The following is a 13,039-nucleotide window of genomic DNA, read 5'->3' on the forward strand; positions in this document are numbered from 1 at the left end:
GAACTGCTCACTGGCTTAAGCATTGCAGAAATTGTTTTATCAACACACATAGCGAAAGATCTGTTATATTAGGTATCCAATCTGTGGTGGTTTTGCTTTTAAAACATAAAATAGCCTATGAAGATAATATAGAATATACAACTGGAGTATTTCAACATAGTGGTTTGTACAAAGTTCTTTAGCTTTTGCTTTTTTTCCGTTTGCAGTTTGGTTTTCTGTTTTTGGTTGGGGAGGGGGATGCATTGACCATTCAGCAAGCTTCTAGTATTCTATGTATGTCTTCATCGTGGGGAATCTGTGGATGCACACTAGCATGCAGTGTTATCACCTTCGTCGGTCTTGTATTGCTGCATCGGCTAAAGAGCGGAGATAACTTTTCGGCTGTTGAAAGATTGTGGTCTTTTTGCCTGGCTGTTTATGGGTTCCTTTAGTCAATGTCCGTGGTGTGAAATGGCCTTAGCCACAGAACATGTAACGTCATATGAGCTGCTTGAAACCAATACCTTGCCATCGTCCTACCCCAAGATACATTCTGTCATTTTAGAACTATATTTTATTTCCATTTCTGAGAAGTAATTTAGTGGTTATTCACTTGCACGGAGTCACAATGTAATATGAACTGAGCTGCACCCATTTAACTGAAGTTGCTTTTCTTCACAGTTAAGATTTTAATGGATTTTGTTAATGGGGAATTATGTAGAGGACAAACTTTACATTTCACATTATGCTGGTAAATTTGCTATGAATTGAACTAATTTCTAAGAAATAGAAAAATAATTTAAAAGGATAGAGCATCAAGCACAAAAATCAATTGACTAAGTGCTACATTTTTATCATGTACCTCTCGTGCAAAATTGATTCTTTCTGTAAAAGTTTTGACAAGCTTCAAGAAAATTGTAAATTATTTTAACAGCACATAAGCAGTGCCCTTTGTTCTACATCTGAATCTACGAAATGATAACGTTTTAAAATCTCATTTTTATAATAACCACTAAATGCCTTTTAATAGTTGATTTATTAATACTTCTCAGTTATAGCAGAGCTCCTGTGGCTAAGGTGTGAAGTTTTGAAAGTTCATGTTCATTACTTTCAGACTACAATGAAGAATTTGACATTTTCTTTTGTCAGTAACTGCATGTTTCATGGTTGGTACACACCCTCTGGATGGCTTGTTGAGCAACGGGTGATAAAATTATTTTTTTGGTGGCAAATATCTGTAGCTTCCCTTTTTCTTGGTCAGTATGTTGATGGGCCACGAGATGTAATCTGTACTGGCAATTATTAATTGGTGTATATCTTTTTGAGTTAATGCATGAAATATGTGTGTCTGCTCTCATTTCGTTTCATTGTGCAATCTGTCTCAGGAAATGCCACTGCTCTCTGGGACTGTGGCAAAAACTACTGTAAGCAGCTATATATTATTTCAGTATACTCTACCGATCCCAGGTCACTTTTGGGTACAGGGTGTATTAGTAATACACCATATCTGCTTCATATTTTTCAACAACTTACCAGTTATATTGTGAAAGTCTAAGTCTTTAATTGTACTGTAATAGCATGAGTGTTAATGAACCAAGTTTACTTTTAAATGAGTTTTCTTAAGTCAAATTGTAGTCTGCCTCATAACAAACTGACTTTAGTTACCAGACTCACTAAAAAAATTATTTCATTAAAAAAAAGACTGTTCATTGTGGCAAACATCTATTGAAACTTCTCAATGGGAATAAAACTGTTTTGAATAACAATCTGCTGCATGTAAAGCCATTCAATTGTAAAAGTGAAGCTAAAGTATTAAATAGTAAAACATTATCTGCATCTCATTCTTGCTTGTTGCATCTGTGCTCTCCTCTTCAAGTTTTGCATTGGATATGGGTTAATTCTTCAATTTCTGCATGCACATAAACTCACAATGTGTCCTCATAAAATAGTATCCTCTTTTCCTCTTAGGAGTCCTCAGAAAGCACCAACACCACTATTGAAGATGAGGATGTGAAAGGTAAGCTGAATAAAGAAAGGTAATTAATCTGATTGAGAAGTCTAAGCTTAGTCTTCAAATGTATGTTTTATTTCTATTTAAGTAACTATAATCACATTACACACTATCAGCAGACTGGCCCCATTCAAATCTGATAACGTTATAGAACCTAATTCAGTGCTAGAGATCAATATAATGACCCAAAAATTCCGGTCGGCGGTACAGCTATGAATGGGCCGCTGATCTACGAAAAGAATATGAACTTAACCATATCCCGAGGCCCAGAATGAAGAGTTCCTCATCGGCGCTGCAGAGTTGTGCGCAGCATATTACATCAGGAAGGCCAAGAGCACAGCATACGGCCTATGCATAAGGGAAGACACGCCCACAAAAGATGTCAAAAGTAAGCCACGCCTACACAAACTTCTCTCAGTATCCATCAAAATTACATTTTTAAAACATTTTAAAAACTTTTAATTAGACTAGTACTTGGACTTATTTCACATATGTGAATTTATTTTCCATTCAAACTCAATTTATTAGTCCCTATGTATACAACTTCCTGTCTTAATACTCAATAAAGGTCTAGCAATGTTTTATATCTCCTTCTCGTAATGTTGTTGAACTTCAGAAAGAGATTTCCAGCCACATGTTAATTATCAGGATTAAAATATAATGGTCCAGAAATTCCTGCCACGCAAAAGCCGGTTTTCAGCGCACAATGCGCATGCACTGAAAACTGGCTTTTCCGATGTGTCAAGCTGGAGCTTGACAGATCGTACGTATCTCGGGAGCGAGGACAAGATTGCGGTATTTACCCATATCTTGATCAGCAAATGTCCTGAAACCTCTTGCGCCTGATAAAAGCAGGCGCATAGCCTACTTTTACAGGCGTAAGAGTTTTAAAATACACAAACACTTTAAAATAAAATTATAAAAACACATTTTGTTAAAAAACCTTCACCACTACGGTAAGTTTATTTTAAACCATAATTTAAAAAACTTTTTTAAAAATCGAAAAAATACTTTTTTTTATAATGCATAAATAACTAATTTAAATTAATAAAAATATGTGGTATATTTTTTCTATTTTTTTATTAGTGTTTTGGAGGGGGTTCTCATTCATAATAATGGGAACTGGAGTTCCCATCATTATGAATGAGAACATAATTCACCTTGATTGGCTGCCCAGAGCCATGTGACTGCAGCTCCAGTCCTGCGTGTGTCCCGATGTGCACACGCTGCAACGCGCAGTCAGTGGAGGCCCCAGGACCGGGAACTCGCGTGGGCGCAACAGCTTCAGCTAAGTGCGCATCTTTTTAAAGTTTTTCCTTCCATCACCAGCGGGAAGAAACCGGCCAGGATTTCTGGGCCATTATTCAGGCCTCAATTAGACTGGTAATAGATAAATCTATTTTCCTTGTTATAGATGCATTATATTGTTTATTATGTTCATTTTTGAGTTGGAAGGTCAGAATTTGGTCACTGAAATCTGATAGATGTTCACTTTATTTAACTTTCTTATTCAATTTCCCAAGTAATTAAAGTGAAACTCGACCAGCAAAAAAGTTTCCTCCACCAAAATGCCTGCAATATCCATACACAGATCTTCTTTTAAGATGTGAAACTGACTCCTGCTCCTGCTTTCACTAACCATAAGAAATGTCAGTAATTGCTGGGCAGCTGGTGGGCAAATAGCCCAACTCTGTGCCAGCAATTGGGATTTCCAAGGCGGTGCAGATCATCTGTGAAGATGTAACTTGACAGATCACAAGTTCAATATTTAGCGCATGCGCAATCGTGTGCGGAAATCCTGAACTTGCGCTGTATTTCAAAGGCAGTATGACGGTGTACTCTGAGTAAGGTGTCATACCCACCACAAAATTTGTGTTTTGGCATTAAAAATTGAAGTTTTTGTTTCTTTGAATTATATTCTGGAGCAAGTTGTTAGCAAGTCTGAAATGCTAGATTTAAAAATAGGACAGTCAAAAAAAAGCTTTCGGAAGTTTTAACAAATGAATTAAGACAGAAAAATTACATATTTATTCATACGTGTGTAGCTTTTTAATTTTAATCTGGTGTGCCTAGATTTACGTAGTCATTTCTGTCCATTCTATTTGGTTATATATTCATTTCTTTTCTGTTCAGATGCCAGTCTCACTTGTTTACTTTGAGCTCTCCTTTACATTTTTTCTTTACAGATTTCTTAAAAACGTTTCCTCCATATATTAGTTCACTCGCAGATCAGTTGAGAATATTGGAAGAAGATTGCTTAATTCCTGCGTGTGTTATAACTTGTGTTATAGCTTTATATTAATGTTTGCTTCCGCTAGCATTCTTTCTGCTTGGTGTTAAGTGGGTTACATGGTTAATATGTTTTTTATTCATTCTCTGGCTATGGGTGTTGCTAGCAAGGCCAACATTTATTGCACAGGCTGATAAAATTGTGGCCCTTAAGATTCTTATAAAAGTTCATTGTAGTAACTAAAATGAGCATTCCTTCATTATCACTGGAGCAATAACCTGGAATTCCCTATCTAACACCATTGTGGGAGCACCATCACTATAAGCACCGCAGCAATTCAAGGAGAATGCCCATCATCACCTTATCAAGGCAATTAGTGATGGGCAGTGATGAAGCCTTACCAGCATATCCCGAGAAAATTTTTTTTCAAAGTGTCATAATTCTCAATACATTTAGCACAATGAAAAGTACAAAAAATCTTGCAGGTCTAACAGCTTAATCTCCATTTGAAATGGACATTGTACCCTAGATTTCCCAATTAGCACTGTTTTAATCCATTCAAAATACGGGGTTGACGTGCATCATCAGGGTCACTATAGTGGTAATTTAGTATTGGGCTATGAGCTCTGAAAAATGAGCTATTTTACAATAGCTATGAGTCTAGATTTCCATATTAGTGTTATTTTGAATAGGTTAAACAATGCCAATTGGAAAATCTAGTATACAATATCCATTTCAAATGGAATTAAGCTGCTGGACCTGGAAGATTTTTTGTAATTGCATTTTGTCTTGTTCCTCTACCATCTCCCCCTTTGGCCCCAACACCTTCCCAAATGTCTTCCTTAGTTGTGAGGATGATCCAGAGATCAATTCCCAATCTCTACTGGATTTTTATGGCTGGGGTTTCAGTTTCTCGTTCGTTCTATGGAAACAGCTTAACTTGTGCTCTAAACCTCTTCAGACCAACACAGTTCAGAGTGGAAACTCAGCATGTGGGAAATTACAAGTCTGAGTCTATCTTTTCGTTTCACGGAATTCCCACATAATTTGCCTTAGAACTCAATTTTTTGTTTTAATTTAATTTTCTATTCTCTTCTTTCCAACCACAATTTAAACCTCAATCTATACCTCAAAAATGGGACAGTCCTGCTTCATGATCAACTGAGCAGGAAGCTTGAATTGGAAAGGGACATCTCTCTTCCACAGTCAGTCTGTCTGACACTAATGAAATTGGAATTCAGACACCAGCACTATTCTTATAAAGCTGCCCAGTGGTAACACTTTTTCACCTCCCATTGTTGGCCACTAACTTGCTTTATCAATTGAGAGTTGGTTCAGAAAATGATTGAATTTGGAATTTACAATAATTTTAAAAACTGAACCGAAGAATTCAATTAACATCTGATTCCTAATATTTCTATCTCACTGATACTTTAAAGGAGCGATCTCGTTATATACCCTCCAATTGCTGCATTCATAACATTACACCTTTAATCTGCTTTTTTTAATTACCCTCTTCTAATACTCATTTAAGTTACTGCAATGAACGCTTGAAAGAATCCCAGTTTTCCCTGCCATTTGTTTCCTTGTACCTTTTAAATCATTCAGCATTTAGGTTGATGTTCACCACCTATTCAACCACAAGGCTCTTGGTCTTGCTACATTTTTTCTGCTAATAGATTTCTATTCCACAACCATTACACTCTTAATTTTTATCTTTACTGATGCTTTACTTTCTAGTTTGATTTACCATCTAATCACCATTGGAACTCTTTCATTGTCTTTGCAATTTGTTCTTCTAAAATCCTTCATGCCTCATTATAATTTGTGACCTCTATATCAGTGTTTCTCAAACTTTTGGGTTGAAGGACCCCTTCTCAAATCAATTAGTAATCGCTGACACCCCAATCTAAATTATAATGCTATATGAAAGCGCTGCATGTAAAGAGTGTTTTAATAATGCTTCTAAGAAATCAAGTATTTACTTAGTTATCAGTGAGATGGGTGTGCCTGCTTCTCACTGCAGCGTCTGTCTATCCTTGGTGTGATGTTTGACAATTTATTTAAAGCTGTTCACTTTCCTAGTTGTTACATTAATTTTAAGTACCATCCTAAAAACTGTGGCTCATCTACAAATTTTAGCAATAGCCTCAGTTTTAATTCACTGCTGAAGAGCTAAAGAAGTGAAATTAAAAAGAACTCGAGTTGTTTTTAAAAAAAAAACCTCCCAAAAGATACAACTGCTCGAGTGATTGGGATCATCTGCTTCACACCCGTCCACCGACATCCACATCAAACAAACTTGTTCTTTTCACTGTCGGGGTGTTTACAGCAGCTCGTCCTTAGTTGAACTTTAAAACTTACCGACTCCCGATGAAATTTTCCTATTTTTCAGTCACCCTTCCAGTCACGCATTACCAGCTAGCCAACCTCCACTTGCCTCCCGCAGACACCAATGAGGTCATTGGAAGGAACCTGAACGTGAACAACTCTGATTTCCCCCCTCCTCCCCAATCCTTATTGGTTAATTTTTACAGTCTGCAATTTTTCAGAGATTTTTTTCCAACAAATGTTTTGTAAAGCCCCTGGACTCCAGTTGGAGAACCACTGCTCTATACAGTATTAGTGACCACTAAAACTTAACTGTTTACCCATTTCTAGGTTTATAATGAGTCGTAGTAGAGTTTCCACTTTGACCGCAATCAGGAAATTGCACTCAAATTACACTTGAAATTGTATTGGTTATTTTAGTGTTCAAGTTTCCGCTAAAATTAATTTGTATAATAACAAACAGAATCATCCATGAACCAGCGCAATCGGGCAGTGTAATAGAACAAAATCATATTTTTCTTTCCATTAAAAGGTATTCCTTGATGTATTTAAGAGTGGTAATCTGGTCCAGTTTTATTAATACAGCTGAAAATGGTTTTATCAGCAAAAATAAGCATTTTTAATGAGGGTGTCCAGTCCTCCATGTGTGAGTAACCTGATTTAAAATAGCTGAAAATTACGTTTTTTAAAACCTATACTGAACCATTTATTAGTTTAATTGTACACTAGTCAGTATCTTATTAATTTTTTTTTATATAAAATATATTCAATTTACTATGTGCCTACTAATGTCTGTGCACCTAGGAAAATGAACGCAATTTGAAGGGCATTCCCAAACCAGTGCAATCTGCAGAATCTCACAATTTGACCTGGGGGCGTGGTCAGGTTTGTGGGAAGGGCTTGATCTGGGTGAATTGAATCTTGAACTAATGAAAAAGATCACGGAATACACAAATATAAGTAATTTTGGGCGTAATTCACGTTTAAAATTCCCCGATCTTTTGCGCAGGTTCTGCCGATTCCACCCAGTTTGCACTGATATTACTGATGTAATCAAGTAGAAACTCGACCCCCCTGCCCCAATTCTTTGCCTCATGTTCAGCAGTTGCTAATTATTTCTAGGAACTTTTTACTAATTTTATCTTTTGCTGCAGCTGCCTTATTTTCCTAAACAGTTCTCTATCTGTTCATCCCTGAGCTGGTGATTGATATCAAATTTCAATTTGCCTTTGTTTTTAATTTCTACCCATATTGCATCTGCTGCTTTCCCTTTCAAGGTATATCTTCCCTGACCAATAAATACCTATTGCAGCAGATCTACATTGTGAAATATTTTCTCCTCTCTTGACTCCGTCCTCCCTATATCCCACTTATGACCATGTTTCTTCAGTCCGAATAATTTCATATACCTAGAATTTTTTGGTATTTTGGAAGAAAGAGGCCACATGGGCCGAAGAAGAAGCCATCATGTCATCTCTAATTCTTAATGCTTCTTGCATTTGTATAAATTCCTATTTAATCCTTTTTATCACATATACATTTTTTAAATGTTTCCCTGAACAACATGGGTCCAGAAATTCCTCTGGAGGTCTTCCAGCGGGCAATTGCCTCCTCGCCGGAGATTTTTTACGAAAGTACTTGGTGGTCTAGGAGGTGCCCTGGATTGCGGTGGGAAGGCCTTCTCTTCCCGCGCTGTGAAGCGCGCTCCCGTCCAGAGGGTTCCCATGCAGAAGATGCAGTCACGTGTGACTGCTCAGCCAATCAGGTAGGTAGTTCACAGGTTCCCATTATTAGCACTTAGACTTGTGTAACTACGAGTTCTCAGTGCTATTAATGGGGGAAAAAAACACACACTAATAAAAAATAAAAAACAGACCTCACATATTTAAAATTAATTGAAATTAAAGTTAATAAATGCCTTAGAAAAAAACAATATATTTACGATTTTTTTAAAGTTTTGTAATTCAGGTTAAAAATAAACTTACCTTAGTGGGCAGAGTTTTTAAACAATACAATGTGTTTATTTTATTTAATTTTATTGTCTTTATGTGTGTTTTTAAACACTTGCGCCTGTAAAAGTAGGCTATGCGCCAGCTTTTTCAGGTGCAAGATTTTTTGAGGACACTTGCCAGGCAAGATATGCTTAAGTCCCGCAATCTTGCCCGTACAAATGTTCTCACTCCCGATATGTCTAGGATCTATCAAGCTCCAGATTGGAAAAGCCGGTTTTCAGCGCATGCGTATTGTGCGCTGAAAACCGGCTTTTCTGATGCCTTCCCTGGTTCGTAGAAACTTCGGATGGGCCCGGGACGTCGGAATTTTTGGGCCATGATGATCTCCTATCTCTCAATCAACCGCAATCATTTGCTTGTTTGAGTCACCCTGAAATCGCGTTCATAATTCTGAAAAGGTTCATGTCCTTCCCTTGGGTTAGTTTCAGGTCAGTTATCTTAACTAGCAGCCTAGCTTTCATATGCTACATTTTAAAAGTTAAAACATCCTAACACGTTTGCAGCGTGTTTGCTTTACTTGCATTAGTCTGGCTTCTGGTGATCCAAATATTTGATATTTCCTCCTCAATGTATCTCTGGAACTGCAGACTACTTATTAAGCATAAACTCCAATCACATTGTTGCCTCCAAAAAGGTTAACCAAATGAGAACATATTCATTTTGCACATTCTGCTTCTTCTAGCCCAAAATAGAAGCAGAACTGTAAATAAGTAGGATGATACCCATTTCTTTCTGGAAAGCTAATCTATGAATCTGCTGCCACTTTGATGTATAATATCATAACAAAAATCTGTTGCATAGTTGATCACCACTTCATGTGGATTGAACATTTATTTCTTATTGCCGTAATACCACTTGTTCCAATGTGCATTGTTATTCACAATTTCAATGTTTTACTTCAGATGCATAGGGCCCAAGTTTCCACATGATTTGCGCCTGATTTTTAGGAGCAACTGGTGGAGAACGGACTATCTTAGAAATCGCAATTCTCCACATTTTTTTTTCTGCAGTTCTAGTCAGTTAGAACAGTTTCACTTTGGAACAGAATTTTTTCTTCAAAAGGGGGCGTGTCCGGCAACTGACGCCTGATTTGAAAGTTTCCACAGTGAAAACGTACTCCAAACTAACTTAGAATGGAGCAAGTGAAGATTTTTGTAGAACTGAAAAAACCTGTTCTACACATTAAAAATATCAGGCGCAGGTTACAAATTAGGCGTCCAGAACGAGGTGGGAGGGGAGGGGGGGAAGGGAAGTCATTAAATTCTATAATAAATCCTTATTTATACTTATACAAATATTATACAAATAAATCTAACCTGAATAAAAATTTATAAGCAAAGAAAAGATTAAATAAACCATCCTCCTACCTGTGTGAAAGTGCTTCAGCCAGGGAGAATTCTGCAGGAAGCCTCACAAGTTGAGGCAGCCGTTCGTTCGACGGCGGGGGAGGAGGAAGCCATTCCCGACGGCGAGGGAGGGAGGGAGTGCGGGCCCGACCGACCGAACGCAGTGGGAGGGGGGAGGAAGCCGTTCCAGACAGCGGGCGGGGGGGAGCGAGGGAGGGAGTGCGGGACCGACCGACCGAACGCAGCGGGGGGCCGGGGGGAGAGGAAGCCGTTCCAGACAGCGGGCGGGGGGGAGCGAGGGAGGGAGTGCGGGACCGACCGACCGAACGAACGCAGCGGGGGGGGGGGATGAAGCCGTTCCCGATGGCGGGCGGCGGGGGAAGGAGACAGTGAGAAGGCTGCAGGAAGCCTCACAAGTTGAGCAGCCATTCCCGACGGCAGGGGGGGAGGCCGTCGGGAAACGGCTGCCTCAACTTCTGAGGCTTCCTGCAGCCTTCTCACTGCTGCAAGAAGCCTCAGTGCTGATCATGGAAGGGCAATGTGCTTTTATTAAAAAATGTTCAAAAATTAAACAGCTACAAAGAACTACAAAAATGGCCGAGTGCCAATGTTTCCTTCACACTGCACGTGCGCGAACGCTCCAACGCGCACGCGCAGGGTTGCTGGCAGGAAAAAAACTAATTTAAATGGTACCCGCCCCCTCCCACTTACAAAATCGGCACGAGTGGTAGGCTCCGCCCCCCTGGGCGCCGCGCCAAGCAGACATGGAGCTGCAGGGCACTCCAGAATCGCGCGGTTTGTTTTCGGCGCGAAAAACGGGCGCCCAGCTCGGAGGGGCGCCCGTTTATTATCGTGTGGAAACTTGGGGCCATTATGTTGAAGTGTCATCATGAATAGAGTTTTTATTTTAGTTATTGTATTTATTTTTATATTATTAATCTGCCATTTTTGAACACTTGAATTAGCTTGTGATCACTTAATATTTTGCACAGATAGGGAGGTTCCATCAATTTGCAACCAACATTAGCATTCCTATCTGTTTTCTGATTGAATTCAGTGTGAATGTTTGAGCCAAGGCGAGAATTTACTTTAAGTGGGCAAGATAAAAATCCTGTAGTAAAAGCTGCATCACCTCTGGAGTTGACAAGTTATCACCGTTTGTGTAATTGCATTTTATAATTGGTTTGCAGCAAGATTTTACCAAATTATTTAACATGTACCAATATTAATAGTTTTTATGTGATGTATGAAACTGGGAAATATATTTCTTTAAATATAATAACTTGAACCTGTGTTAATTGGGGATTTATGATTGCAAAGTTTACTTTGATTCTTGGAGACAATCGAAACTTCCTTTGTGAACATCTAAATGAGCACAAGTCAATGTAGAAACTGGTTACCTCCCTATAAATCTGATGCCTAGTTTAGATATGTTAACAACATTGTTCAATCAATTATTATTGTGTAGATGCTATTAACATTCAACTGTTAGTCAACTTAATTCCTTCTATGGTTCACAACAACATGCTTTGATTGAGCACAAGCACTGGTGGAGTATATGGAACAGACTGTATTGATATCCAGTGTAGGTGATCGGTCCAACTAGATACAGAGGGGGATTTTTTACTGCAAAGAGCAAGTGGGTTTGGGACCTGGTGGGTGGTAAAAAGCATTGAAATTGACAGTGTATTGGGAAGCCGGCTCCAACCCGCCGACTTCTGCATATAACTGGAGCACGTTCGGCTGCGTGTGAGAAACACCTTCGGGAGAGGCATGTTGTCAATTTAAATATGTTAAAAGGCTATTAGCAGTTCTTTAAAAAGGGATTTTCAACTTTAACTGTGGATGCACGGTTTTCTCAGGCTTTGTGGACTTTGCCACTTTCCATCTGTCATCAGATCAGCATGGGTGCCACTTATGCTGTTTCACCTTGCACCTCAGATGAGGACCAAGATGAGCAGCAGCAGCAACAACACCATCAGCAGGAACAGCAGCAGCCTTCTCACAGACCTACTGCTCCATGGGAGAGAGGGAATGAGCACAAGAGATGCAGCTCACAGGAGGCGATGCCCACAACACAGGGTACATAGGCAAAGGATCAGATTCCTGGACATGTCTGAACACCAGTGGCTCAGGGTATCGTGTCAGGTGCTGGCAGAAAGTTTGCAGCCTGCTGGAAAAAGACCTGCTCCTAGGTGGACCTGATGGCCAGCAATTCTGTCAAAGTCACCACCGCCCTCGATGTCTTCGCCTCAGGCTCCTTCCAGGGGACATTTGCAGGATTCCACAGTCAGCCGCCCACAAATGCATTACACAGGTGACCAATGCCATGTTTGCCAGGACAGACAGTTATTGTTGTGTATGGAGAGAGAGTCACACTGAACACTGTGAGCTCAAAGTAAAGTGTGACCTTCGACTTTTATTGCAGGTCTTCCAGAGTGCCTCTCCAACCTGTGAAGCCTCCTTAAATACCTGTGCTCCCAAGGGATTATGGGATCCCTTGGGAATCCAGCGGATGAGCCCTCTGGTGGCTGTACAGAGTAAATACAAGTTCACATATATAACAAGACTTCCCCCCCCACCCCCCACTCCCCCGCCAAAAGTCAATAGTGTAACTATTTACCATGTGAGTTGATCTGGGGCCCTTCTTGCCCTGGTTGATCGTCTTGGGGTGAAAGCGGGTGTTGTTGAATCATTTGTTCGCCCCTCGCTGGGCTGCTGTGCAGCTGGCCTTGCTGGGCTGCCTGGTGTATTGGGGCTTGCTGGGCTGCTGTGCAGCTGGCCTTGCTGGGCTGCCTGGTGTATTGAGCCTTGCTGGGCTGCTGTGCAGCTGGCCTTGCTGGGCTGCCTGGTGTATTGGGCCTTGCTGGGCTGCTGTGGATGATTGGTTCTGCTTCGTGGTCAACCGTGGTGCCGGTTGCCACTGGAGTGTATGTTGGGAGATCAAAAAAGGTAGGGTCCAAGGTGGATAGCGCATTGGACTTCGAGTCAATGGTACATAAGGCATTCAAAGGTTGTGGGTTGCTCAGAATAGTCCGTGAATCTGGGTTTGATTTGGTCCAAGTGTTTCTGGTGAATGAGTCCATTTGAAAGTTTGACCCGAAACACCCTGCTCCCCTCTTTGGCCACA

General features: G+C 40.0%; 1 protein-coding gene across 4 annotated transcripts in view; it reads left to right on the forward strand.

Annotated features, from left to right (window-relative positions):
* Positions 1-13,039, forward strand: part of LOC139245448 (calcium/calmodulin-dependent protein kinase type II subunit delta) — a 539,947-nt gene that overhangs the window by 492,788 nt on the left and 34,120 nt on the right. For all 4 annotated transcript variants that reach the window (XM_070871166.1, XM_070871168.1, XM_070871167.1 and 1 more), the window contains one exon: positions 1,948-1,996. In XM_070871166.1, the coding sequence (XP_070727267.1) occupies positions 1,948-1,996 (49 nt within the window). The remainder of the gene's footprint in view (positions 1-1,947; positions 1,997-13,039) is intronic.

The sequence above is a fragment of the Pristiophorus japonicus genome, chromosome 2 (assembly GCF_044704955.1).
Source record: "Pristiophorus japonicus isolate sPriJap1 chromosome 2, sPriJap1.hap1, whole genome shotgun sequence".
Classification (NCBI taxonomy): Eukaryota; Metazoa; Chordata; class Chondrichthyes; family Pristiophoridae; genus Pristiophorus; species Pristiophorus japonicus.